The 23,017-nt window shown below is 45.1% G+C and overlaps 3 protein-coding genes across 6 annotated transcripts in view; 1 reads left to right on the forward strand and 2 right to left on the reverse strand.

The window, feature by feature from the left end:
- clcn2a (chloride channel, voltage-sensitive 2a) overlaps positions 1 to 3,844 on the forward strand; it is a 42,786-nt gene extending 38,942 nt beyond the window's left edge. The window contains 1 exon segment of the mRNA XM_064341585.1: positions 103 to 3,844. Within this exon segment, the coding sequence (XP_064197655.1) occupies positions 103 to 1,011 (909 nt within the window). The 3' untranslated portion in view covers positions 1,012 to 3,844.
- A 776-nt stretch (positions 3,845 to 4,620) lies between these two features.
- fam131aa (family with sequence similarity 131 member Aa) lies at positions 4,621 to 20,784 on the reverse strand. 3 transcript variants are annotated; one of them, XM_064341578.1, is made up of 6 exons: positions 20,284 to 20,784; positions 19,722 to 19,973; positions 11,047 to 11,140; positions 10,277 to 10,459; positions 8,169 to 8,306; positions 4,621 to 6,301 (listed from the first exon to the last, which is right to left on the reverse strand). In XM_064341578.1, exons 2-6 carry the CDS (start codon positions 19,755 to 19,757, stop codon positions 5,808 to 5,810), a joined length of 945 nt encoding a protein of 314 aa, XP_064197648.1. In that variant the 5' UTR covers positions 19,758 to 19,973; positions 20,284 to 20,784; the 3' UTR covers positions 4,621 to 5,807. The 3 variants fall into 3 exon arrangements, with proteins under 3 accessions (XP_064197648.1, XP_064197646.1, XP_064197647.1); XM_064341576.1 differs by lacking the exons at positions 19,722 to 19,973; positions 20,284 to 20,784 and adding an exon at positions 17,083 to 17,656; XM_064341577.1 differs by lacking the exons at positions 19,722 to 19,973; positions 20,284 to 20,784 and adding an exon at positions 13,139 to 14,473.
- Positions 20,785 to 21,981: 1,197 nt separating this feature from the next.
- eif4g1a (eukaryotic translation initiation factor 4 gamma, 1a) overlaps positions 21,982 to 23,017 on the reverse strand; it is a 15,794-nt gene continuing 14,758 nt past the window's right edge. For both annotated transcript variants that reach the window (XM_064341571.1, XM_064341572.1), the window contains exon 22: positions 21,982 to 23,017. This exon is cut by the window's right edge and continues 144 nt beyond it. In XM_064341571.1, coding sequence (XP_064197641.1) covers positions 22,980 to 23,017 — 38 coding nt within the window. In that variant the 3' untranslated portion in view covers positions 21,982 to 22,979.

Below are 23,017 nucleotides of genomic sequence, written 5' to 3' on the forward strand. Positions count from 1 at the left end.
TGGGATAAATTACAAGTATAAAGTGTAATTAAAAAAAAAAATAAAACAGTGAAATTGTTCAGTTTCTTTCTTTAATAACGTCCATGTATACTGTGTGTGCAGCTGCGAAAGGCCATCGAGGGATCCGTGACCGTGAAAGGGGTGAAAGTGCGCCCCCCGCTGGCCAGTTTCCGAGATAGCGGCTCCAGCAATCGGGAGGCGGAGGCCACGGAGCTCCACAGGCTGTGGGACCGCCACCGGACGCTGACGCTTCCGCGGGAGCCACACCCATCCGAACCCGGGGGCCAATCGCGGCCATCGCACGAAAAGAGCTCCGGCCAGGACGAATCACAGCTGCCCTATGTGCAAAGCCCCTCCCACAATGACAGCAAATCACAGCCTCCGTATGACAGTAGCCCCTCCCACAATGGCAGCAAATCACAGGTTCTGTGTGAGAGTAGCCCCTCCCACAATGGCAGCAAATCACAGGTTCTGTGTGAGAGTAGCCCCTCCCACAATGGCAGCAAATCACAGGTTCTGTGTGAGAATAGCCCCTCTCACAATGACAGCGAATCACTGCCGCTGTATGAAAACAGCCCCTCCCACAATGACAGCGAATCACTGCCGCTGTATGAAAACAGCCCCTCCCACAATGACAGCGAATCAATGCCGCTGTACGAAATCAGCCCCTCCCACAATGACAGCGAATCAATGCCGCTGTACGAAATCAGCCCCTCCCACAATGACAGCGAATCAATGCCGCTGTACGAAATCAGCCCCTCCCACAATGAGAATGATCCACAGCTGCCATACGAATACACCCCCTCTTACAGTGACAACATATCATTTGAACACGATGAGGGACCGCAACTAGTGTACAAATTTAGCCCCTCCCACAATGAGTACAAATCAGTGTACAGCTCCCACAGCATGGACCAATCACAGCTCTCGTATGAACACAGCCCATCCCACAATGTGACCAAATCTCAGTTGCCATACAAGTACAGCCCTTCCCGCAGCGAGGACCAATGACAGCTTCCGTACGAGCACAGCCCCTCCCACTTCAAGGATGAGTCTAAGTGAGGGCAACCGAAAAAAGAATGATGAATCCTCAGGGCTAGTTGAGTGAGCTCATGATTGTGTGTGTGTGTGTGTGTGTGTGTGTGTGTATGTGTGTGTCTATTGTACCTTAACCATAGACAATGTGTTGAAAATGTTGTTCATTTACTGTAAATAGGACGTAGGCTGACAGGGCTTTGTGTGTGTGTGTGTGTGTGTGTGTGTGTGTGTGTGTGTGTGTGTGTGTACAGGGGAGAGGGGGAATAGTGAGGGAGGGGGAGGGAATGTAGACATGTACTTAGGCATATTGCAGATGCTTGCAGAAAGAGTTGTGCAATGACCTACCTTAAAACTGCAGCATCCATTTATTGATACCAAACCAGAAGAAAATAGTTCCATGAATTTTCATGGCAATTTCTGGTTTACTTATAACCCTTTAAGCTGCGAGGCCACAAATATGAGATTAAAATGTTCTTAACTGAACATTCTAATGCTGCTGTAACAATCACTACCGGATATTGAAAGCGATGGAGTTCTAGAACACTGATTTAGAATTCAGAAGGGAAAAAAAAAAACTATTCTTCAAAAGGTTAACTTTCATCTCTGATTTATTTCTCTTCTCCTGATTAGGAAAAAAAAAACCTCACGTTTAGTAGTCCCACCAGCTGCGGCTGCGCAGTCAGTCAGTGCATTCTTACGCATCATGCGCAGCTGCAGCTGCAGCTGGGGCAGACAGGCAGGCGGCGGGCACCCGATTTGGCTAGGAGGGCGCCGGGAGACCCTGCCTAGCTGCGGCTTGTCTCCACGGGGCAGGGCAGCCGGCCACTTCACACCGGCCCGGCCAGGACTCGACGGTGGACCGTAGGCCAGCAGTGTCTGCACATGCTCCCCAACTGACTCCGCCCACGTCCACTAAACCCACCCACGTCTGCTACATGTAGCACACGCTAGGCACTTTAACCAACGGAGCAAGTCCCTTATACAGGGAAATGAATGAGGAGTTCACTCACTCTCTCTCTCTCTCTTTCTCTCTCTCTCTCTTTATATATATATGTATATATATATATATATATACATATATAATGTATAGACTCACACATTCAAACACTTACATACATAACTTTGTGTGCACATGCACATTCACATAATACCTGTACATGTATTTATGTATATATGTCTGTGCATATATTCATACACGTGTTTGTAGTAAATGTACAGAACCGCATTTGAAATTACCACTATTTTATGTCGATGTGAAAATTATTTACCCAGATGACTGGAAACTGTACAACGGCAGAGATTTACATGGCATATATATATATATATATATATATATATATATATACATATATAAGGGGAAGCGCGTTCGGTGGTAGTGTGTGAAATTTACCACCGTTTGAATGGTGACCGTGTTGTGGCGGATGCATGAACTGTTTCTCATAGACAGAGCGAGGGCTTGGGTTTTTTTCTTCTTCTAGTTTTTACAATATGAAAACCTTACTGTAGACTCTCCGGGTACTGCTTCGGGACCTGTATCATCTTTGATTTCTCTTTCACTGTGGATTTTTCACAACAAAAAAAAACAGTTTATGTGTAATAAATGTCAGGAAAGTCATCGGACAGCAAGCATTTGTTTGTCGTGTAACAATAACTATTTAAGCTGTGCAAAACTTATTTGATAAATTACAGTACTATGCATTGTCGATTGTTTATGAACACCTGCTACTTTGAAATAGCTTAATCTTACCATAGAAGAGAAGTTATTGCCAGAAAAGGCGATGTTGCACCTGAAATGGCCACTTTCTCAAATTTGGCCTGATAATTGCTCATTTTAATTACTCAGATTCAACTATTACATTACATTTAGCAGATGCTTTTATCCAGAGCGACTTACATTGTATCCAAATATACAGCTGGATATATACTGGAGCAATGCAGGTTAAGTACCTTGCTCAAGGGTATGAAGGCAGTGTCCTAACGAGGAATCGAACCTGCGATCTTTAGGTTACAAGACCGATTCCTTAGCCATTATACTACACTGCCGCCCACACACAACCAAAGCTCGAGGGACACGTGAAGCAAAACGCTGTCCTTAAAAATTGCGAAAAGAGGCAAACCCCTCATATCTGAGCATCAGAGATCTTTTACACAATGTTATCCGAGCGATTACACACACACAGGTAATGCAGTGCATTCTGAGCAATAACTCCTCATCTCATCATTGCAAAAACCCATTCACTATGTCCCTGGAACATGAATGTAATATAACTGCTTAATAACTGTCTAAAAAATAATAATAATAATTTTTAAAAAACACAATGTTTTAAGGTGTATAAACTGTATCACGTATTTGTGTCCACATCTCTGACCATGCTACTTTAGAAGACTTTAGAAGACAGGGTGACATAGCTCAGGAGGTAAGAGCGTTTGTCTGGCAGTCAGAGGGTTGCCGGTTCGATCCCCCGCCCTGGGCGTGTCGAAGTGTCCCTGAGCAAGACACCTAACCCCTAATTGCTCCCAACGAGCTGACTGGTACCTTGCATGGCAGCCTTTCACCGTTGGCGTGTGTGAGTGTGTGTGTGAATGGGTGAATGAGAGGCATCAATTGTGAAGTGCTTTGGATAAAGGAGCTATTTAAAAGCAGTCCATTTACCATATACCAAGACTCTGTTCGTACTCTCTGATAACAAAAGGGTAGCTGTAGACTCACCTGTGTTAGTTTCTGTACATACTGTACATATAAGCAGACAATAGAAATAGTGTTTTGTACATCAGAGGTGAATAAAATGCAAAAAAAGTGCTGAAATGTGTCTTGATATCTTCTTTTATATTCTTACGCCAGATATGCTTGACCTGGGCAGTCGTATGTTATGAACAGATTAAAACGCTGCCAATGGCAATTAACTGGATAAAAAACCTACGCTTGTTCTGTGCGTGCGCACACGTCATTTATCTCTTGTGTGTTTCTTTGGCCATTCGATGATTAAAAAAGAGCCTGCAAATTTAGAATTTAGAAATTATGAAATGATTTGAAATTATGAAAGAGAAAAATCGTCAAGAAAACATCCAAAAAGAAAGAGATGTATGATTTGCACAAGAAAGCTGTGCAATTAATGGATTGTTCAAACTCAGAATTGTGCCAGACTGAAACGAAAATGGATTTAGTGCCATTAGTACATATTATTATTATTATTATAGTAGTAGTAGTAGTACAGTAGTAGTACTAGTGGAGGTAGAAGCAGGAGTAGTAGTGGCAGGTTTGTATTCATAATAGTAATAATACAAATAAAATTTATAAAAATAACATCACTAATAGTATAGAAATAATATATAAAAATATATATAATATATTTTTATCATCCCGCACTGAAACCACCTACCGTTTCCATGAGAGACTATTTCAGCCCAGTGACTGTCTTCATGTGGCTGCTCTCTGAATATGCATTTTGTTAATCTAACTTACAGTTTAATCATGCATTTTTCCCCATTAATAATATCAATCTTGTCTCAAATATTATCAGGACTGAAATCAAATTATGCGTTCGAGGCTTGATATGGAGAGAGAGAAAGAGAGAGAGAGAAGCAATTACAGAAGATTTATAAGACCGTAGGCCATTGTAATGTTTTTGGACAGTTAAAATGTTTTTCTTTTTTTTTTTCCAGAGCATGACCATAACAAGGCAGAGAATAACGACAAAATACAAAAAAACGCAGTCGAAGTTCCGTAAAAAAAAAAGTCTTTTTTTTCTTTTCTTTCTCTTCCTATAGCGGATATCACACAGTGATTAAACAAAGAGAGGAGTTAGCGACCGGTGGCTACGTTAGCGTAGTTGCACAGAACTGACACGGCACAGTGGAAGATAGACCAAAGCCGGGCACAGCATAGAAAAATAGAGAAAATCTGAGATCCACTGTTTTTACGGCGGCACTGAAAAACTACTACTTCTATCGTTGATTTCTATTTTCACCTTTTCATAAACAAAACACAGTACCTCTACCACTAAAAAAGGTCCATTTTGGGAACATTCTGGGTTTTTTAAAATTTCTTTTTTTTAAGACAAGGAGTGCAATTTAATTTCTACAACTGTCTGCAGAAATACATCATTATGCCCGAAGATCATCCTAATAATAACTATTACAACAACATTCGGAATGATATAAAACTAGTACAATAGAAGCATATCATTTTTTTTGTTTCATCTGTCTGAGTGTTTTTCTTTTTTTTCTATTTAAAAAGACGTAACCTTATCTGTTGCGATCTTTCCTGCGGCTCGATTTTTTTGCTATCTTTAGTGGCAGGTTAATTAGCAGGCGCGTGGCGGACAGCTACGCTGCAGGAACTCAGTGGGGTCCTTCAGGAGGGGAGAGCGATTCCGAAGCGTTCGCTTTCAGTCACTGGACGCCGATGATTTGAGCTGGATGGGCCGGGGGGGGGATGGGGGGGTGGGAGAGTCAACAGAGGAGAGTGGTTTTGTGAAGGGGGTGACAGGAAAGAACAGGGAGAAGAGGTAGGGTATATGGGGGTGTTGCCGAAAAAAACCTGGAAACACATTCAGACATATTTAAAGATAAAGTTCTTCTGTCGTCTGCGTTTCCACAATCACATCACTCCAGGGAGTGGAGATGTAAAGGTTTGTATATTACAGCAGGTTAGAGCTGAGGATGGGGGAGTGGGATGGAGAAGGGGGGGTGGGGTTCCTTTGAAGAGGAATGGAGAGATCATACAACCCCCCCCAAAATGTGAATGAGGGGAAGGGGATGGATTTGAGTCACTGATGTCCTTCCTCCCTCCTCTCATCTTCATCCTCCTCCTCCTCCTCCTCCAAGGACATGGCTCCAGAGGAGGGCTCATCCAAGACCTTCCGGCAGGTGGTGTTCCCGAGCAGGACGTCCCGGTCGGTGCTCTCCAACTCGTCCTCCGCATCCAGGTAGGACAGGCAGCTGGAAGGGGTGTAGGCGGAGTCCTGGCTCATGCCCCTGCTGGGGCAGCAGGGGGTGCTGTCCCCCGTCTTCGCCTCCTCCTCCTCCAGCGGCTCCTGGCCCCCCCGCGGGCACCCCGCGTGGGACGGCGAGGGGGGCGGATTGCGCGCGCTCTCGGGCACCGGGCCGTCCTCCAGGCAGGACACCCTGGAGCAGAAGGTGTCGGGCGTGTCCGCCGGGGCTCCGGGAGGGGCGGGGCTATCCTCGGCCGGGCGCGGCACCTCCGGCTGGAACACCTGCCCCTGCCACAGGTCCTGGATGAACTGGGGGTAGAGGGAGGAGTCTGCAGGTGGAGGGGGGGGAGGTGGGGTGGGAGGGTGTGAGAACAGCCAAGAGAGGGAGGGAGGAAGGGAGGAGAGGGAAAGGAAGAGAGAGGTGGAGGGAGGATGAAGAAAGTGAGAGAGGGAAAAAAAGGAGGGAGGAGAGGGAGGGGTAGAGAGAGAGGGAGAGTGGAAAGAGAGAGATGAAAAGGGTGAGATAGAAAGGGAGACAGATGGAGAGAGGGAAGGATAAGGGGAGAAAAATGGAGAATAGAAGAGAGAGGAGGGAGGGGTAGAGAGAAAGGGAGAGGGAGGCATAGAAAGAGAGGAGAGGGGAAAGAAAGTAAGAGAAAAGGACAGGAAGAGAAAATAAGAACGAAGGAGAGGGGGTAGAGAGAGAGTGTGTGTATGTGTGAGAGAGAGAAAGAGAGAGAGAGGGTGATGAGGGGGCAGAGAGGGGTAAGGGTGGTGGGTAAGTGGTTTAGGGGTGGTTTGGGTGGAGGGAGTGTAAACAGAGAGAGAGAGAGAGAGGAGGGAGCGTCACACACAGCCAGAAAGGCTTAATCCATTCTGTCCGAAATACACTACTGCCGTCTGGCAGAAAGCAGAGCATAATGTTCCACCCACTCGTAATAGGGCTCTACCGTGCTCCCATTGGAGGAGCACTGATGTGCACCGACGGGAAGAATAATTCAGGAGCACACGCGCTAATTGGGATGCATTAGTGTGCTCGTAAATATTTCAGCTTAGGAGCACAAGTGCTCCTTGGGAAAAATCTCAGCGTAGAGCCCCAGTTTTACTGATTAAAAAACAAAAAAAAAACATTAGGTATCTGGCTCTCTTTTAGGAGCAGGCCCATGTGAACACCCACGTCCCTCCACCCCCCCGGCTGCCAACCCGAAGATCACCCCCCCCCCCCCCCACCCCCCATCCCGCCGGCAGAGCGAAATATTCTCATTAAATTTGCAGGACGGATGAAAGCCATGGGAGTGGTCCACGCAGGGGGCCGTGTTTTCGGAGGGAAAGTAGAGCAGTAGAACAAAGGCAAGTCCGATCAGAGGCCTGTACAGAAATATCTGCCACGAAACCCCTTAGGACCCTGCGCTACACCCCCCCGCCCCCCCCGCCCGCTCCCCCATCCCCCCTCTGAGCGCGGGTAGAGTAACCGTGCCTACGGTGGAGTATATTCTCCGCAGACAGAGAAGGGCATCTCAGGCTGTACTACAGAGATACCGCGTCTGAGCGTCCTGCGTTTGCAGTGCATTCTGGGTAATGACTCGGAGCAGAGAGGGGGCGGTCGTTAACGAGGCCTTTTTACGGCCGCGTCGCGCTGACGTCAGGTGACCTGGCCGCCCGCCGCGTGCGTTTACAGCTGCGTCGCTAGCAGGCGTGTTCAGCTAGTGCGCCTGAATGTGTGTGCGGTCAAGTTGTGTGTTTACGTTTGTGTGCACAGTGCAGTTGTGTACAGGTGTAGTGTGTGCAGGTTTGTACAGGTATAATGGGTAGGTATGTACAGTTGTAGAATACTTGGCGTGTGCAGGTGTGTTCCGGCGTGCGCAGGTGTGTTCAGGTCTGTGTAGGTGTGTTCAGGTGTGTGCAGGTGCGTGAAGGTTTTGCACAGGTGTGCGCAGGTGTGTTCAGGTGCGTTCAGGTGTGCACAGGTGTGCTCAGGTGCGTGAATGTGTGCACAGGTGTGCTCAGGTGTGTTCAGGTGCGTGAAGGTGTGCACAGGTGCGCGCAGGTGTGTTCAGGTGTGCTCAGGTATGTGCAGGTGCGTGAAGGTTTTGCACAGGTGTGCTCAGGTGTGCACAGGTGTGTTCAGGTGCGTGAAGGTGTGCACAGGTGTGTTCAGGTGTGTTCAGGTGTGCACAGGTGTGCTCAGGTGCACACCTCCGCTCTGTGTCGTCAGGTTGGCATCGCTGTACGGCGCGGCGTCCTCGTCGCAGGAGTCTTCGTACGAGTCCTCTCCGTCCACAGATGACCACGCCCTCAGTTTGGCTTCGGCAATGGCAAACTGTTCGGCCACGCCTGGGGGGGCGGGAAGAAAACACGCAGCGCACGCCCTTTAGAGCCGGCTTCGAGCCCGCAGCCCCGGAGAGCCAAGAGCCTGTTCTTTTCACCGGCAGCCAGTTAGAAAAATCACGGAGACCGGGCCTTAGAAACAGCATGTGTGGACCCCTCTTCAGCTGAATCAATAACTGAAGCTGAGTGCTTAAAAAGGCACCAAAAACCAACTAAACCCTGCAGCCCTCCCGAAGAGAGAGAGAGAGAGAGAGAGAGAGAGAGAGAGAGAGAGAGAGAGAGAGAGACCTTTGATTCCCCTTTATCTGACAGTACATTTTATCTAAATATTTCAAACCTAAAAATTAGAAAAAACAATAGAAATTTAAAAAAATATTTAAAAAACCAACCAAAACAAAACCGAAAAAACTGGAATAAAAGTACCCACAAAACAAAACATATTCAAGTAGAAAATGAGAGAGAGCGAGAGAGAGAGAGAGGGAGAAAGAGAGAGAGAGAGAGAGAAGGAGAGGGAGAGGGAGAGGGAGAGGGAGAGAGAGACAGAGAAAGACAGAGCACTCAATCACCCTTTACCCACAATTTCCTCACATCTCAATGTCCGCTCACACTTGCTTGCGTCAGTCAGGACTCAAACTGGTTCACCAATTTAATATCCTGACCAGAAATACTTTTTTTTGACATACTTTCAAACAACCCCCCCCCCCACCCCCACCCTCCTCTCAACTGATCACAGCTGTCTGCAGTTATGAACGCCTGTGGGCCTTCAGATCTGGCTCAAATACTAATTTTACAGCACATTTTAGTCATATTTTTAATGTTAAATTCACAGGGATCAACAGCAGTATTTTTCTCTACAGTTTTTTTTAACAGTATTCAAATCAGTATTTGACCCAGGTCTGATTTGCTCACAGTTTTGGCTCTGAATTGATCTAGCGATCATTCTGCTGGGGAACTCTAAAAAAACTACAGTTTTTAGGTATTTAAAAATCCATCCATTTTTCTCACAGGTCGAGCTCTGAATGTACTTTGCGGTTGTTCTGTTGGGGAATTTTTTTTGCCATGTCTAAAAAACTACAGTGCTTAAAGTATTTAAAATCAGAATTTGGCTCAGGTGTGATTTTTCTCACAGGTCGAGCTCTGAATTTATCCAGCGATTGTTCTTCCCCAGTGACTTGCCCAGGCTGCATTCTTCTCTGCCCTCCAAGAACGTAAAATGCAGAACAGAAAACAACGTTCTCCGCAATGCAGACGGGACTGAAAACGCTTAAAAACAGCACCTGTCTGTTATCCTTGTGCCCCTCCCCCCCACCCCCCCCCCAGGTGTCACAGAAAAGTTAGTGACGGGAGAGGGCTGAGATTACCCTCCGCCTGAAATGAGTTAATGACACACAAGCTGCCCTTCTAAGCTGTCGCCTGACATTCAGCCAGCTGGCTGACAGATGGGGGCGGAGCCAAGAGCCAAGTGACGCACACGCTGGGGGAGGGTGAGAGATTGATCGGTGCGTGACAGGTGCGGGGGGGGGGGGGGCTTATATCTGTGTGACATAGGGCAGGGTACCTGGTTATTGGGTGGTGTTACTGACAGCATGTGGTTTTGGTTATTGTGCTGGAGGGCTCAGTAACAAGGTCTGGGTGTGGCTGGGGGTGGAGTCAGTGACTATGTGGCTGGGGGGTGGAGTCAGTGATTGTGTGGGTGTGTGGGTGTGGCTGGGGGGGGTGGAGTCAGTGATTGTGTGGGTGTGGCTGGGGTGGAGTCAGTGATTTTGTGGGTGTGGCTGGGGGGTGGAGTCAGTGATTGTGTGGGTGTGGCTGGGGGGGTGGAGCCAGTGATGGTGTGGGTGTGGCGGGTGGACAGTATTGTGGTGTAGGCGGGGGTGTGTGTGTGTGGTGTCTGGGGGGTGGGTGTGGGGGGTTGGCGTGGTGTGGACAGAGGGTGTGGGGGGGGTTTGGGTTGAGGGGGGGGGGGGGGGACTCACCGGCGGCGAAGCGCGCCTCCTGCTCCCCCTCGGTCAGGTGCGAGTACGAGCTGAAGTGGGACTCCAGGGCGGCGGGGGAGTCGCACGGCCTGCACCAGCCCTTCCACTCGATCAGGTGGGCCACCCGCCCCTGCGCCATCGCCGTGGGCTTGGTCACGTGGTCCTTCACCACCTGGGAGATACCTGGGCACAGAACACCGAGAGGCTCCGTCCGTCTGTCCGTCCGTTCGCCCGCAGGCGCGCACGAGGCGGAGGCCGAGGCCTGATCTGCGGTCACGCTACAACGCGCGAACTTCATACCCGGATGTGCGTGACCGAGCAATCGATCCATCATCCAATCAATCAATCAATCAATCAATCAATCGATCCATCATTCAATCAATCAATCAATCAATCAATCGATCCATCATTCAATCAATCAATCAATCAATCAATCAATCAATCAATCCATCATTCAATCAATCAATCAATAAATCAATCCATCATTCAATCCACCATTCAAATAAATCAAACCATCATTCAAGCACTCAATCCATCATTCAATCCATCATCCAATCAATCAATCAATCAATCATTCAATCAATAAATAAATTAGCTAGGTCTGTCACACCATAGCCCATATAAACCCCCCCCTTAAGGATGCCCTTACATTCTCCTACACAGTAAGTCCCTCCGGACACGGCCCCCTGCTAAAGTAACGTGATGAAGTAATGCAGTGCACTGTAACGATGTAGGTGGGGCTGACTGTTCCGACCCAACCCCCCCCTTACCGTACAACGACGACCTGGCCAGCGCCGCGATCTCTTGAATGGTAAGCGCTTTCCTTGATTTCGGCAGCATGTCAATGGTCTCGTCAACATTTACCTGGAGGGGCAAAAACCCAGAGGCGTTAGAACTGTGGAGGTCGCCCCAACTGCCAAATCCGTTCAAACAAACAAAGACGGCAATTTTCCAGCCTTTATTCACGTCCACTGATCCACTGCAGCGCCTCCTACAGACAGTCCTCCGACATAATCAACACTCGATTTGTTGTCAGGATGTGGCCATACTTGTTTGTCAGGATATACTGACTATTCTAACAGCACAGGTAAGCCTTAACATTTCTTGCTACATGACTATTGACTATTGGGTGTTAATTATCCTGATCTGTTAATTATTGCCACTCTTATGAACCTACTGGAAGCACTCAAGTACCAAATGCCATTTTGTAACTGGATAATAGCATTTGCTAAATGGATGCAATATGATGTAATATTACGTAAAAATATGGGTTTTACAGGATTCCAGGAGGCAAAATAATTCCTCTCGCATTTTTTTTTGGTTTGATTATATAAGACCAAATAAATGGAAATGCAGTATGTAGTGTACAACTATCATTTCTGGCAATCCATCATTGTCCGTCAAATGTTCTGTGACATTAGGACCCCGAAGTGACCTGAATTCCAATCTCATCATTGGCTCTGATGAGTAAGTGTGGCTAATTGAAACTGTATTCAGGAGGAAAAACCGGCCTGAAATTTTGTTTACATAAAACAAAATAAATTTGATATTAAATTACTCTGGTGAATGAAATCATGACTCACAGTCACAAACACGACATTAATTAATTAAATGAATTTTTCCTATTGATAACAATACTAACAAAATTTTTATTTTTCCGCGGATACTGCAGCACAGAAAACAGTGGGCCGACTAGAGCATTTGGCAGTGGGGAAAGACCAGCGTGGCGGAGGTCAAAGGTCACCCTGGCTCCCCCTTCGATGTGTCCGGTGCTTTTGGCCGGTGAAATTAACCGGGCTCACTTAATGTGACACAGGGGTACTGTCAGAAGCTACCAGAGATGCACTAAGACTCGGGTGTCACACACCAGGCCTGGAAGGCTGCGGTGCATGCTGGTCTTTGGTGTGTTTTAACACTTAAATGATTCCTTTATGTCCCTGGTTGGCTAAAGAGTGCCTATAGCAAATATACAACCCAGGAGAATGTTTGGCAGGAGACGTGCAACCCCACTTTCCTTCACTGGCTACACATATGCGTGTGTGTGTCCTGCTTTTGAGTACTTCTGAGTTTGGGTCACGTCTTGAGTGTTCGTTCCCATTTTTTTTTTTTACCAGCTGTAGGCCGGTAACAGGACACGGTTTAGGAAGCCCGCTAAACACCAGACACATTTAATTTAAACGCCGTCTCGAGAGGGCTGATACTTTTCAAGATTAATCAGCAGACCCCCTTCGCCCCACTGGACCTAGTAGCTGGGGAATCAGACGCACGTTACGGGATGACGTTGTCGTCTCGGAATGCTCCCCCGGGGCTTGGAAGTCACTGTTCTACCGATCATACCGTACTATCTGCTCACCGGAGGTTCGAGCCTCAGGTAGTGAATCTGTCAATTGCCGGTAGAATTAACTGTCTGACGTTTTATTTCATTTTTATCTCAATAGTAGAGTCTACAAAACTCAGTCTACATTGTCTCAGGTTTGCCCGCAGTCGTAAATTGCCCTTATTTTCAATACACCACGATACAATGGAACCACAGCAGTACCGTAATATCAATGTATTGCATTCATTTGCAGCAAATGTTAAGGGATAATTTCGAAGTTAATTCGCACTTGAGGCTGGTCATTTGCATGAAATTCCCTGGGAACACAGAGGCGCGCGGAAATCGTATCTTTCCATGTTTCAGCACTGGACAGCTACTGCTTTTTAATTAAGAGAAGAAGAGCTTAAATCTAGCGCAGCGATAAAATTACTGCAAAAACTACTGTAGGCTACTACATGCGAAAGGCGCAAATCTACACAAATCTACAAGACAACACAATGGTAAATAATTAATAGGCTCAGAATTATATATAAATATATAACTACCATGGTGCCGTCTTCGGTGACAACACCCATCGCTCGATCGGAGAATGAGTGGTTTTCCGCAAACGAAACTGCGTAGAACGAGTTCTTCTTCTCAAACATGACACGCCGTTGTTTGCTTTCGCTCCCTTCTCTGGCGAATGTGGTAAATCGGATCTCCATCTTCCAACTTTCACCTAGGAAGTGCGCATTCCTATGGCAACCGGTCACCACGGAGTGATTTCTTCTAGGATACGCGCGGAGATTTGCGGATGACGTCACAGGCAGAACTCAATGTCTCCGGTTGCCGAATTTCCGCCTTTGATGTCCCGTTTTGCTTTTCCTTGTTTGCAATGGTCTCGAGCGCGCTGGTGCACTCTACGCCGGTCTTGCGAGGCACAGACGCCGAGCAGAGGTGACTGCTCCAAAATGCTTTCTGTAGCCTACATTTGTAGGCGGTGAGATTATACAGCAGATGTTAAAGTCGTTAAGCCAGTCAGTCATCAGGTTACCATACTTTTAAGCGGACTCAAAGTGGCAAGCAAACATATGGCTCCTGGTTTTCCGTCCCGGTGTGCTAAACCAGGTCCGCATTAGCGGAATAATACCCGCACCGTCTGGACACTAGGAAGGAAACCACTGGACAACAATCGAAAGGGCTTATTTTCTACAAACCTGTCGACACATTCGAACCTCCATATGTCCCAGTGTTTGTGAAGAAAAAGAGGATGCTCATTCAGCTTTGGAATAATACATCATTGCGTTTTAGCCAACAGGTCGTGTTTAAAGGGCTTGTAGTACATATGCGCGGAGGATCTTGCGGTTAATTTCAATAATATCAGGGTACTTAGTTTGTCACGTGCTGCCCGCTCGAATCACTGCTTCAGCCCAAACCAAGTGAACACGCGATGATCATAATGTTCACACAGAATAGCGCTTGGGGCGTATTTGAAGTCTGTTGGGAAGGTCCCCCAAGAAGTACAGCATATTTGCTGCACGTGCATACTGTACTGACAGCCTATCCAGGCGCGCGCAGTGTGCTGGACAACGAAAACCTGAAGTCGCCTGCCAAGGCAATTGACGCGCCTGAACAAAATATCAAGAAAGATGCAACGCATAGGGCCTAACAAGAACCAGTCTCACAATAAAAAAGTGAAAAAAAAATTTTGAAAGAAACCCAAATACCCGTGCCGTAAGTGAATAATTGTATTTACGGGGGGATATGAAGTATTACGAACGACGAGCCTCATTCAGTAAACGTGTGATCACATTTGATCGTAAACTGCGTATAAGATCATCTTTTTTTTATCTGTATGTGTTCATGGCTATTTCCTATGCAAATCACACGAACAGGATTGTGCAATAAAATGCATCCATCTCATACACCTGGGATATGCACAAAAACAAAGGTCTGAAGAAATCTCTGAATAGTAGGGATATTTTAAAGAATTAAAGTAAGAATAATTTAAGACAAGTTTTGTGAATGAGGCCCAATGTCACAGGGATTCCGTTTGAAAATCGCACTAAACCAATTGCTAATTACATCTCGAATGACTTTATTACGAAATTACAAAGTAGGCTACCTCGCGAGCATTTCATGAAAATACAAAGGATAACCATACGTAAAACCAGTCCTTTACGACTGACAGGTTTCGTAAGTTTGGTAATTACCAAATTTACGTGCTGGTTTAAAAAAAACAAAACATTTTTTTAACTCAATTAGCTATGCCGATATCATGCGAAGCCGTCGACACGTGCGCCGCTGCAGCAAGGGGGAGATTCGCCAGGCACCTTTAAGGAGATTTATGTTTAAAGCGCTGACAGACACTCAGCTGATTGCCTCTCGTGGCGTGACAAGTGGGTCGCGCCGGCAGAGATCAACAGAACGATCTTGCCTCGGAGGCTCCTCGTCTGCGAAAGGTGCTGCGGCGTTCCACGAAATATTACGTCAAAAATAACGGCGACGCTACACGTCTGTTTGACTCCAGCCACTGTGCCGCAGCGGAGTCGCGTAATATTCGCACAAGCGACGACGACTTTTCATCCCAAAATCTCCGCTTGATACTATATCCATACACGCACCACAGCAGACGCGACTCACTAAAAGGGTGATTTCTTAGGAAGCTATTCCCAAGCCTAGATACTGAGAAGAAAAGCCTTTGAAAGGTGGTTTGACCACAGGAGTGAGGCCAAGGGACGCGGAGGAATTTCCATCTCATTGGTACAATAGGCCTAATAATATCTTCACCTAATGCTGACCTAGTCCTGCCTAGTGCCTGTCCTGCTACAGTTGTATGAACTTGGCAATTTCTCACCTTGGCTTTCAATACAGGCCTACATTGCAACAGTTTGCTATGTCCTTCTGTTGAAGGATGTTCACTAACACTTCACAAGTAAACTGCGTAACAAGGCTTTTTAATGAACCAAGATGGACAGCTAGAACTCCCAGACACTGTACTAAACAGGAATAAAATACTTAACAAGCATAACAGATATTTATCTTGAAATTATATTATCATCATTTAACCCGTAGTTAGGACTCATTCAATGCTGCGTCTTTGATACATTTGAGGGTTCTAGCTCAGTTTTCATAATATTCTAAAGCTTTATTTAATCAGATAGGTTCACGGCAGCATAATCTCCGTTACAGCAATGGCTTGAGCAAGAGATCAGCGAATCCAAATAGAGTAAAAACAGTGACAGTGCTCAATAAGAACACGCATGCGCAGCCTTGTTGTACAGAATTCTTAATTAGCGTTTTAGAAAGTCCCATTTTGAACGTCATTTAATTCTAACGACGCTTTGCTTTCTCGGTTTCTCTGCAGTAAGCCGGAAGGCCCCTTTTAGGTCCCCACCGTTTTAGCTGGGGAGCCAACTTTCACTCAAACCCTTCAGTGGCAAGGCGCCAAAATGTCTTCTTCATAAAGCCACCTGTTGCGCTCTAATTAAAAATCATCCAGTTGCTGTAACTATGTTAACGATCTCTGAGTAATTTGGCAAAGACTCATTATGCCCCATTACGGGTAGATTCAAAGACCAGAGCTAATGGTTAATAACAAATCTTTATCCCTTTCAATCCCGTTTATATTTAGTAAGTATTAACAACGTGTCCACAATTACTTTTTCCAGAATATGATTTGTCTCTTGATGGTTTTCTTTTTTTTTTATTTTTTACTTCAGATACATGCAGAGTGATAAATTGGCTTTTCCCCCCCTCTAATATTATTGTTTAACTTTCTCTTGTTTTTCTTTACTGTGACCCACCTGTGTGCAAATTTTTCTGCATCCTTTTTTTTGAGTGAGCTCCACTAAAATATTGAAATATTGCAATATTGAAATTTCCATGAACCGTGCTCCATAACACTAACACTATTAATTATTAATGCTATAAATGTTATGTAATTGTTGATTAATGATCAGGTTTAACTGCACATGAAACACCTTAAACATTCTAAGTGAAATCTAATTAAATAAATAAATAAATAAATAAATAAATATATATATACATATATTGGTCATGACATACATCTACAGTGCTAAGAGATATTGTGTATAATAAATAATTCACTGTTCAAGCAAGTGTAATTATATGTAACTTTATGATCAGAAACTTTTTTGGTCACTAAGTCTTCAGTTGACTTCAGTCATAGACTGAATCTTCATTTCATGTATTGTTATCACGTATCAGCACAGTGCATCTAGTGCAGCACAAGTTGGTTCAAGAAAAAGCTTTGGAGACGTGTTTTCTTCCACCCTGAGGATAATCTAGTTTATTCCTGGGGATCTGTTCCATAATTTGCTGTATTCCAAAAAGCTCATCATGATTGGCTTCCATTGGACCAATCACCATTTACCCTGCTAGCATGCTCCACGGGCTCAGCTGTACAGACACACACCTGCGGCAGGTTTTAAAACTGACCCCACAGGCTATGAATCCCAGCTACCTTTAAATACAGGTTCATACTTACACGATAGCTCTGTCTGAAAGGGATCTCCCATTGGCCAGGCACTCCTAATGCATAAGGACTCCAGTGGAAAACAGGCTGCCACATCAGGAGATTCCCAGGTACAGAATTATTGGGATTGTGTAGTTTGATCACCTGTAAAGGGGAAGGCTTGTGGTTGGGAAGTGGCCAGGTGGCCAGATTGAGCGGTCGGTGACTTTTCGACTTGGGTTTAAATGGAATACTGCCCTCTACTGGCATGCAGACACAGCGTTAAAATCCAAACTAATTTCTCAAGGTCTCCAATCCAATTTTGCAAGCAATTTCAGACCAATTTAGCTTCATATGCCACATGCCTACAGATGTACTTTCACCATGGTGGAGTTCTAAAACATGTTAGCACACTCTCATCTGACATGAATTCATCAGAAGAAATACCAATTGCCAGGCAAACAATGGTTTCAAACGGCATTACCCCCGGGGGAAACGCCTGGCTCCACAACTTTGCTTGCTGTGATCCCGCACACCTCATTTCACGTTGCCATGGCAACTCATCGATTTGCCACCGATACTGCGCGCCCTAAAATGAGCAAATGAATAACAGTGCAAATGACGTGTCGAGCCACCGCCGAGCTCAGTCAATAGCGTTCAGTACACATTGTTTATTTATCATTTTCCAGTCGATTCAATCTTGTCTAAGGCGTTCGACTGCACAGTTGAAAACAAAGAGGGCTAGGCTACTCGACGAAAAAAAAAATCTTTGCCACAAATTATATTCCAGTTGCAGAACAAAAAAACCCAAGGCCACATATTGTACTAAGGTTTTATATACCTAAATTAACGTAGGGCACATAACTATAACTAAACAATACAAGCATGTAGACTCAGAGATTACAAACCACAGACTTCAGCGCTGTAATCGCTGCTGCCCAGTCGCAACAGGTGAATCAAGTCGCTGAATTTTGTTATGAACTCGTGAGTTTGGAACGTAGGTGACGTAATGAGCAACCCACAAAAGACAATCTATGAGCAGAGAAGCGTGTCCAAAAAATAAAAACAGAAGAAGCAAAATAAATAAATAAAAATACAAAACAAAAAACAAAAAAACAAAAAAACAAAAAACCCGAAAACACTACAAGGGGATGTGTAAGACGGGAGAAATTGAAACAACATAGGACCGACTGTTCAGCCGAAAGCAAGCGAACCTATGTGTACCTACAGTACGCCTAGCAATTATGACCCATCTCTACAAACGTTGATGAAGAGCAGCGGTTAATAGTGTGACCTAGCGACCCCGTGCATCGTTTAAAATATTCATACAACTTGCAAGAAGGTGCTAGGTGGCTACGAGCACCCCCAAATAAAACATTAAGAGTGTGCAAGTGATGATTCTCGCAAAGGCGTGTGGCCTATACATTCACATCCACTGTATGTGTATTTCCCGGGTTTACGGTTGCTCTGTGCATTATAGATCTTCACAAACAACAGAAACCGTTACCGGCTATCTCTTCACTGTGCAGCTATATCTTGCCGTATCCGCTGAGAAGACTCGAAGACAGTAACTGCGGATCAAACGAACAGAATTGTGTAATATCTTTGAAAAGCAGAAAAGAGGTAGATGTGGGAGTTCTAATTAAGTTATTGGTGATGCCACTTAATTTATTTATTTTTTTACCAATGATTAAACAATGGTGAGACTCTAGCCGTCCATAGCTAATCATATCATGTGAAAAGGTTTCGTTCATAAAGGGAAAGATGGTTGCAGGCCATTCAGAAATTGCACGAACATAACCTACAGTCAGGCAAAAGTTATGCTGGATCCTTCCACAATCCAAACTGACGCTGTACAGTGCATGTGAAACAATATCAGTGTTTCTTCAATTGGCAATTTGGAATAAATTGGTTTCATTTTTTGAAATTAAAAAAAGAAATAGGCTATATGTGCTGTGCAATGCATGCCCATTATGGCCCGAGTTATCTATGCGTTTAAAAGGGCAACAAGGTGAAATGAGGCATGCTACTTGTTAGACGCTGCGTTGAGGCGGTTGATAATCTAATAAAAATCACACACAATTTGGGAGGACTTTAGTAAAAGGCTAACACTAAAAAAGGAGGAAATTCTTCGTTGATAAATCTGCGGAACGGCGGTTGCTCTCGTGAGGATGATAAGTGCGCCTATGAGACGGTCTGAGCGCGGGGATGAAACGAGGGGTGCAAATGATTTATCGTCTCAACGAGGCCCTGTCGAATGAATCATGGCACTCGGGGGGGGGGGGGGGGGGAGACAAGATACAAGACGGCGTGGGGATAAAGGGGACATCACCCCCAGATTAATGGAAAGATAACTGTCAGTAAAACAACGGAGACGACCATCATAAAATCACAGCGCATCGGAGAAGTCAACCAATGAGGCTTGTCTCCTAGCAACAGCAAACCGGAGCTGCATATCAATGAACCGTGGTGCATCCGAACAAAATGGTGCAAATTTTCGCAACACCTCTTTTATTCGTCAAACGCTTAACCTACATCGTAGCTGATGGAAAGAATAATTGGGTCAGCTAATTTAAAAAAAATCCACGCAATGGAAAAAAATAGTCGCGCGCGGTGGCACAGATGAAAGACAGCGAGCGCAAGCGTATCAAGAGGAGACGACACCGACTTACCTTGAAATCAAACTGGGTTAATGCAGTCAAAAGCATCGCACGTGCAAAGTGTTCGGGTTACAAAGGCGATTTCCAGTGAGGCTCCACGGCGCAGCACCTTTCAGTTGAACGCTGAACCCGCGCGCTTCAATCTTGCCTCGCGCAATGAACACGGTCTGAGAGCTTGAAGATCCGCTGGCGATGCCTAAACCCCGCAATCTGCAGACACTCCGGTGACAGTACCCCACTGACGGCGTCATCAGCACCGAGCGTCTGTTTAAACATCTACATTTAAATGGCAAGTCTCCTTAAAGACACACGAACCAGTTTTTGGCTCGACATTGGCACGCTTTGTGACAAGGTCTCGCAGTTCTCAATCTCAAGTCATTCACCTGTATGATATACATTTTTTACACGCATTTTTCTCCAAATTTAAGATAAATATCCCACATTATGGATCTAAACCTTGAGCTCCAAAGAAGACACAATTGATGAAATGGCATATTTAAAAGTCATTGTGCAACCAAAATAATTATATATTTGTCACAAAATTAACAAATACAGTAAATATTATAGTGAGCACCTGAACAATTGAGATTCCAGTCAATTTGCCAGTACTCACGGTACCAAGGGACATCGTGGCTTGTTGCATAAACAGCCAGTGGGGCATGTCAAAATCAAATAGGCAAATAAAGGAGGAACACGGGGCAACCAAAATAAAATAAACAGCTTGGTTAGCGCTGTGTTAGATCAATGCAATGTCACAGAGGTTCAAAGACATGATATATCGCATGATTTTGATGCCAGGAAATTACCTTAGCCTGCGAGCATGCTATATAACTTGGTATTTGACATTGGAGATTTGGTACAAGCAAAGTGATAAACTGAGTTTAGAGATATCCATAGCTTAGCCAAAACAGACACCCAGGACAGCGACCGTTCGTCACCGTTTCCCAAGTGACAGCTTCCGGTCCAATTCCACGGCGGCCTTCTCCTTATTACTGGAATGAACTTTAATTGGCTCATACACGTAGCCAAGCCCACCACCGAATCACTCCAACCCGATTGCTACTTTGATTGGTTTAGGGTGCCGTCTATCAAAAGTGAACTTGTGAATATTAATTACAAACAAAACACGCCCGTCTCCCAGCTCTCCAGGTAAGACATACTGTACCATCAGAGGTGTCCAATCTTAATCCCAAAAGAGCGGGTGCGGGTGCATGTTTTTATTCTAGTCTAGCATTTAGCCACCTGATTCTATTTATCGAGGTCTTGACTGAGGTCTTGATTGACCGTGATTAGTTAATTAGTTGAATCAGGTGTTGTAGTGCTGGGCTAAAACGAAAAACCTGCACCCACACTTTTCTGCAGTACATAAATTTGTAAAAGGATTGAAGTCTGAAAGCATGGAAGCACACACTGTCATACAATGAGAGAAATTAAGTAACTCCATATGTATAGTAAAATGTTTAGTGTTAAATCAACTCTTGGTGCACATGTGGTCCATATTGAATTAGCATATACTCTGTTAGAATTTAATTAACACTTAACATTTTACTGTGTGGTTGTCCAACCGTGATTTATGGTGAACAGCCTAAACTAATTTTATGAATCCCACATTTATTAAATGTATGAATTTTTGAAAGATTCACTAAATATCGAAATCAATTTTGCTTTGACATATTGTCTTCAGTAGGCCTACGTAACTTCGGAACTACAATTGCCACGCTGTGTACGGAGAGTTAAAACACAATAGTAGCACTGGCCCCCTCTGGTGGACAAAAGGTGGAACAAACATTCTGTTATGGAGTCAATGTCGACCAAGCGTTAAGGGGTGTTTGACATTCATTTCTTCTTTTTTTTGATAAACAAAACAGCTATTTCAAGTATTCCCATTTGTAGATAAAAATCAGTTACAGGCTTCAACTGTGAGCCAAATTATATTGATAGAAGCAGTGTGGCTGGGTGAAACTGTGGACTTAATGTGTTCGTGGCCATGAATAACTGTTACATAATGACTACTGTACCTTACCTTATCTTAATCTCCATGAATGTAAAATCTAATTCACTGTGGCTGTACGTAGACAGTGCCACAGACAGACTAGTTGATACAACTTTTTCAGGCAATTGGTTCCACACTATGGGAAGAAGAAAAATAAAAATACAACTACCAGAAGCGCACCAGGAAGCGTGAAGAAATTTTCATTTAAAATTTTATACTCCCGATCTCGGTTTCTTTCGCTCTTTCGGGGTCTGAAATGTGCTCTCCTGAAGAGAAAACCATCATCACAACAGCATTTTTATTTCTGGAAAATAAAACAGACGAAAACATTTACAGAATAGGCCTGCTCCGCGCGTTCACTCACAGAAGCAGAAAGGCTTTTTTCTTACGATTTGAACTTTTTTCTTTCGCACATTTTAAACGTTTATTTCTCAATGCGACTTCAAGTGTTTTAAACGACGCTCAGCTTTTAAAAAACTCCACCGCAGGCTCATTTGAACGGAGGAGTAAAAGGTAAAAGGCCAAAAGGTAAAAAGGAATGGGAGGGGCAAAAATGGAGCACCTTCAGCCCCTGCCCCCCCAAACCAAGTTCAAAATCCACTTGAACCCACTTGGGCCGGTTCACCTTGGGTTTATCAGGAAGCTGAAAATAAGCGGTTTGAAATGGGTCGGCCTCCACCTGGTCGCCATTATCACGCTCCAGCGGGCAGCGGGACGACCGTTCGGGCATCCGGGGGGGGGCAGGAAAGCACAAAAAGCACTAAGTGTTCAGAGCTCAGGACCCCACCCACCCCCAGCGTCATCAAAGATGAAAAAAAAAAAAAAACAAACAAACAAAAAAAACATGATATCCAAAGCAGGGTTCCCGTGAACACAACACGCAAAATATTCAAAAGAAAGAGCGATCCTTACTCTGCCCCGCCTTGCCCCCCCCCCCTCTTCTGGATGCATATATTTCAGAAATGGCGTGAGCGGATAAGCACTGAAACAGGGCCCATCGGCCCGGGAAACGCAGGAGCAAGCGGCTCTCGCAGTTCACACGCCTGTCCGGCGTTATGAAACCTCGTCATTTTCGCTTCGTTTCAAAGAAAGTTTTCCAGGGGTAGGGGAGAATAAACTGGGAGGGTAAAAAAAAAAAAGAAAAAAAAAAGAAGGTAATGATTGCCATGTTGAGCTGGAAGATCATCCCCCTCCCTCCTCTCTTGGACTTTCTCCGTCTCCCTGTGCATCCTCCTGCAGTTCCATCCCAACCCTCCAGGGGGCGCCCTCCAGGCAGCCTAACTGTTATCGGACTCTTCCTCGGCCTCCCGGAGCC

The sequence above is a fragment of the Anguilla rostrata genome, chromosome 6 (assembly GCF_018555375.3).
Source record: "Anguilla rostrata isolate EN2019 chromosome 6, ASM1855537v3, whole genome shotgun sequence".
Classification (NCBI taxonomy): Eukaryota; Metazoa; Chordata; class Actinopteri; order Anguilliformes; family Anguillidae; genus Anguilla; species Anguilla rostrata.

Bases quoted from the DNA above. Each gene is read 5' to 3' on its own strand.
- fam131aa (XM_064341576.1), bottom strand. From the start codon at position 17,319: ATGCCAGTAGAGGGCAGTATTCCATTTAAACCCAAGTCGAAAAGTCAC. The intron at 10,460-11,046 runs GTAAGGGGGGGG...TTCTGTGCCCAG, and splicing joins GGCCAGGTCGTCGTTGTACG to GTATCTCCCAGGTGGTGAAG. The intron at 8,307-10,276 runs GTGAGTCCCCCC...CCGCCCCCCCAG, and splicing joins GGAGGCGCGCTTCGCCGCCG to GCGTGGCCGAACAGTTTGCC.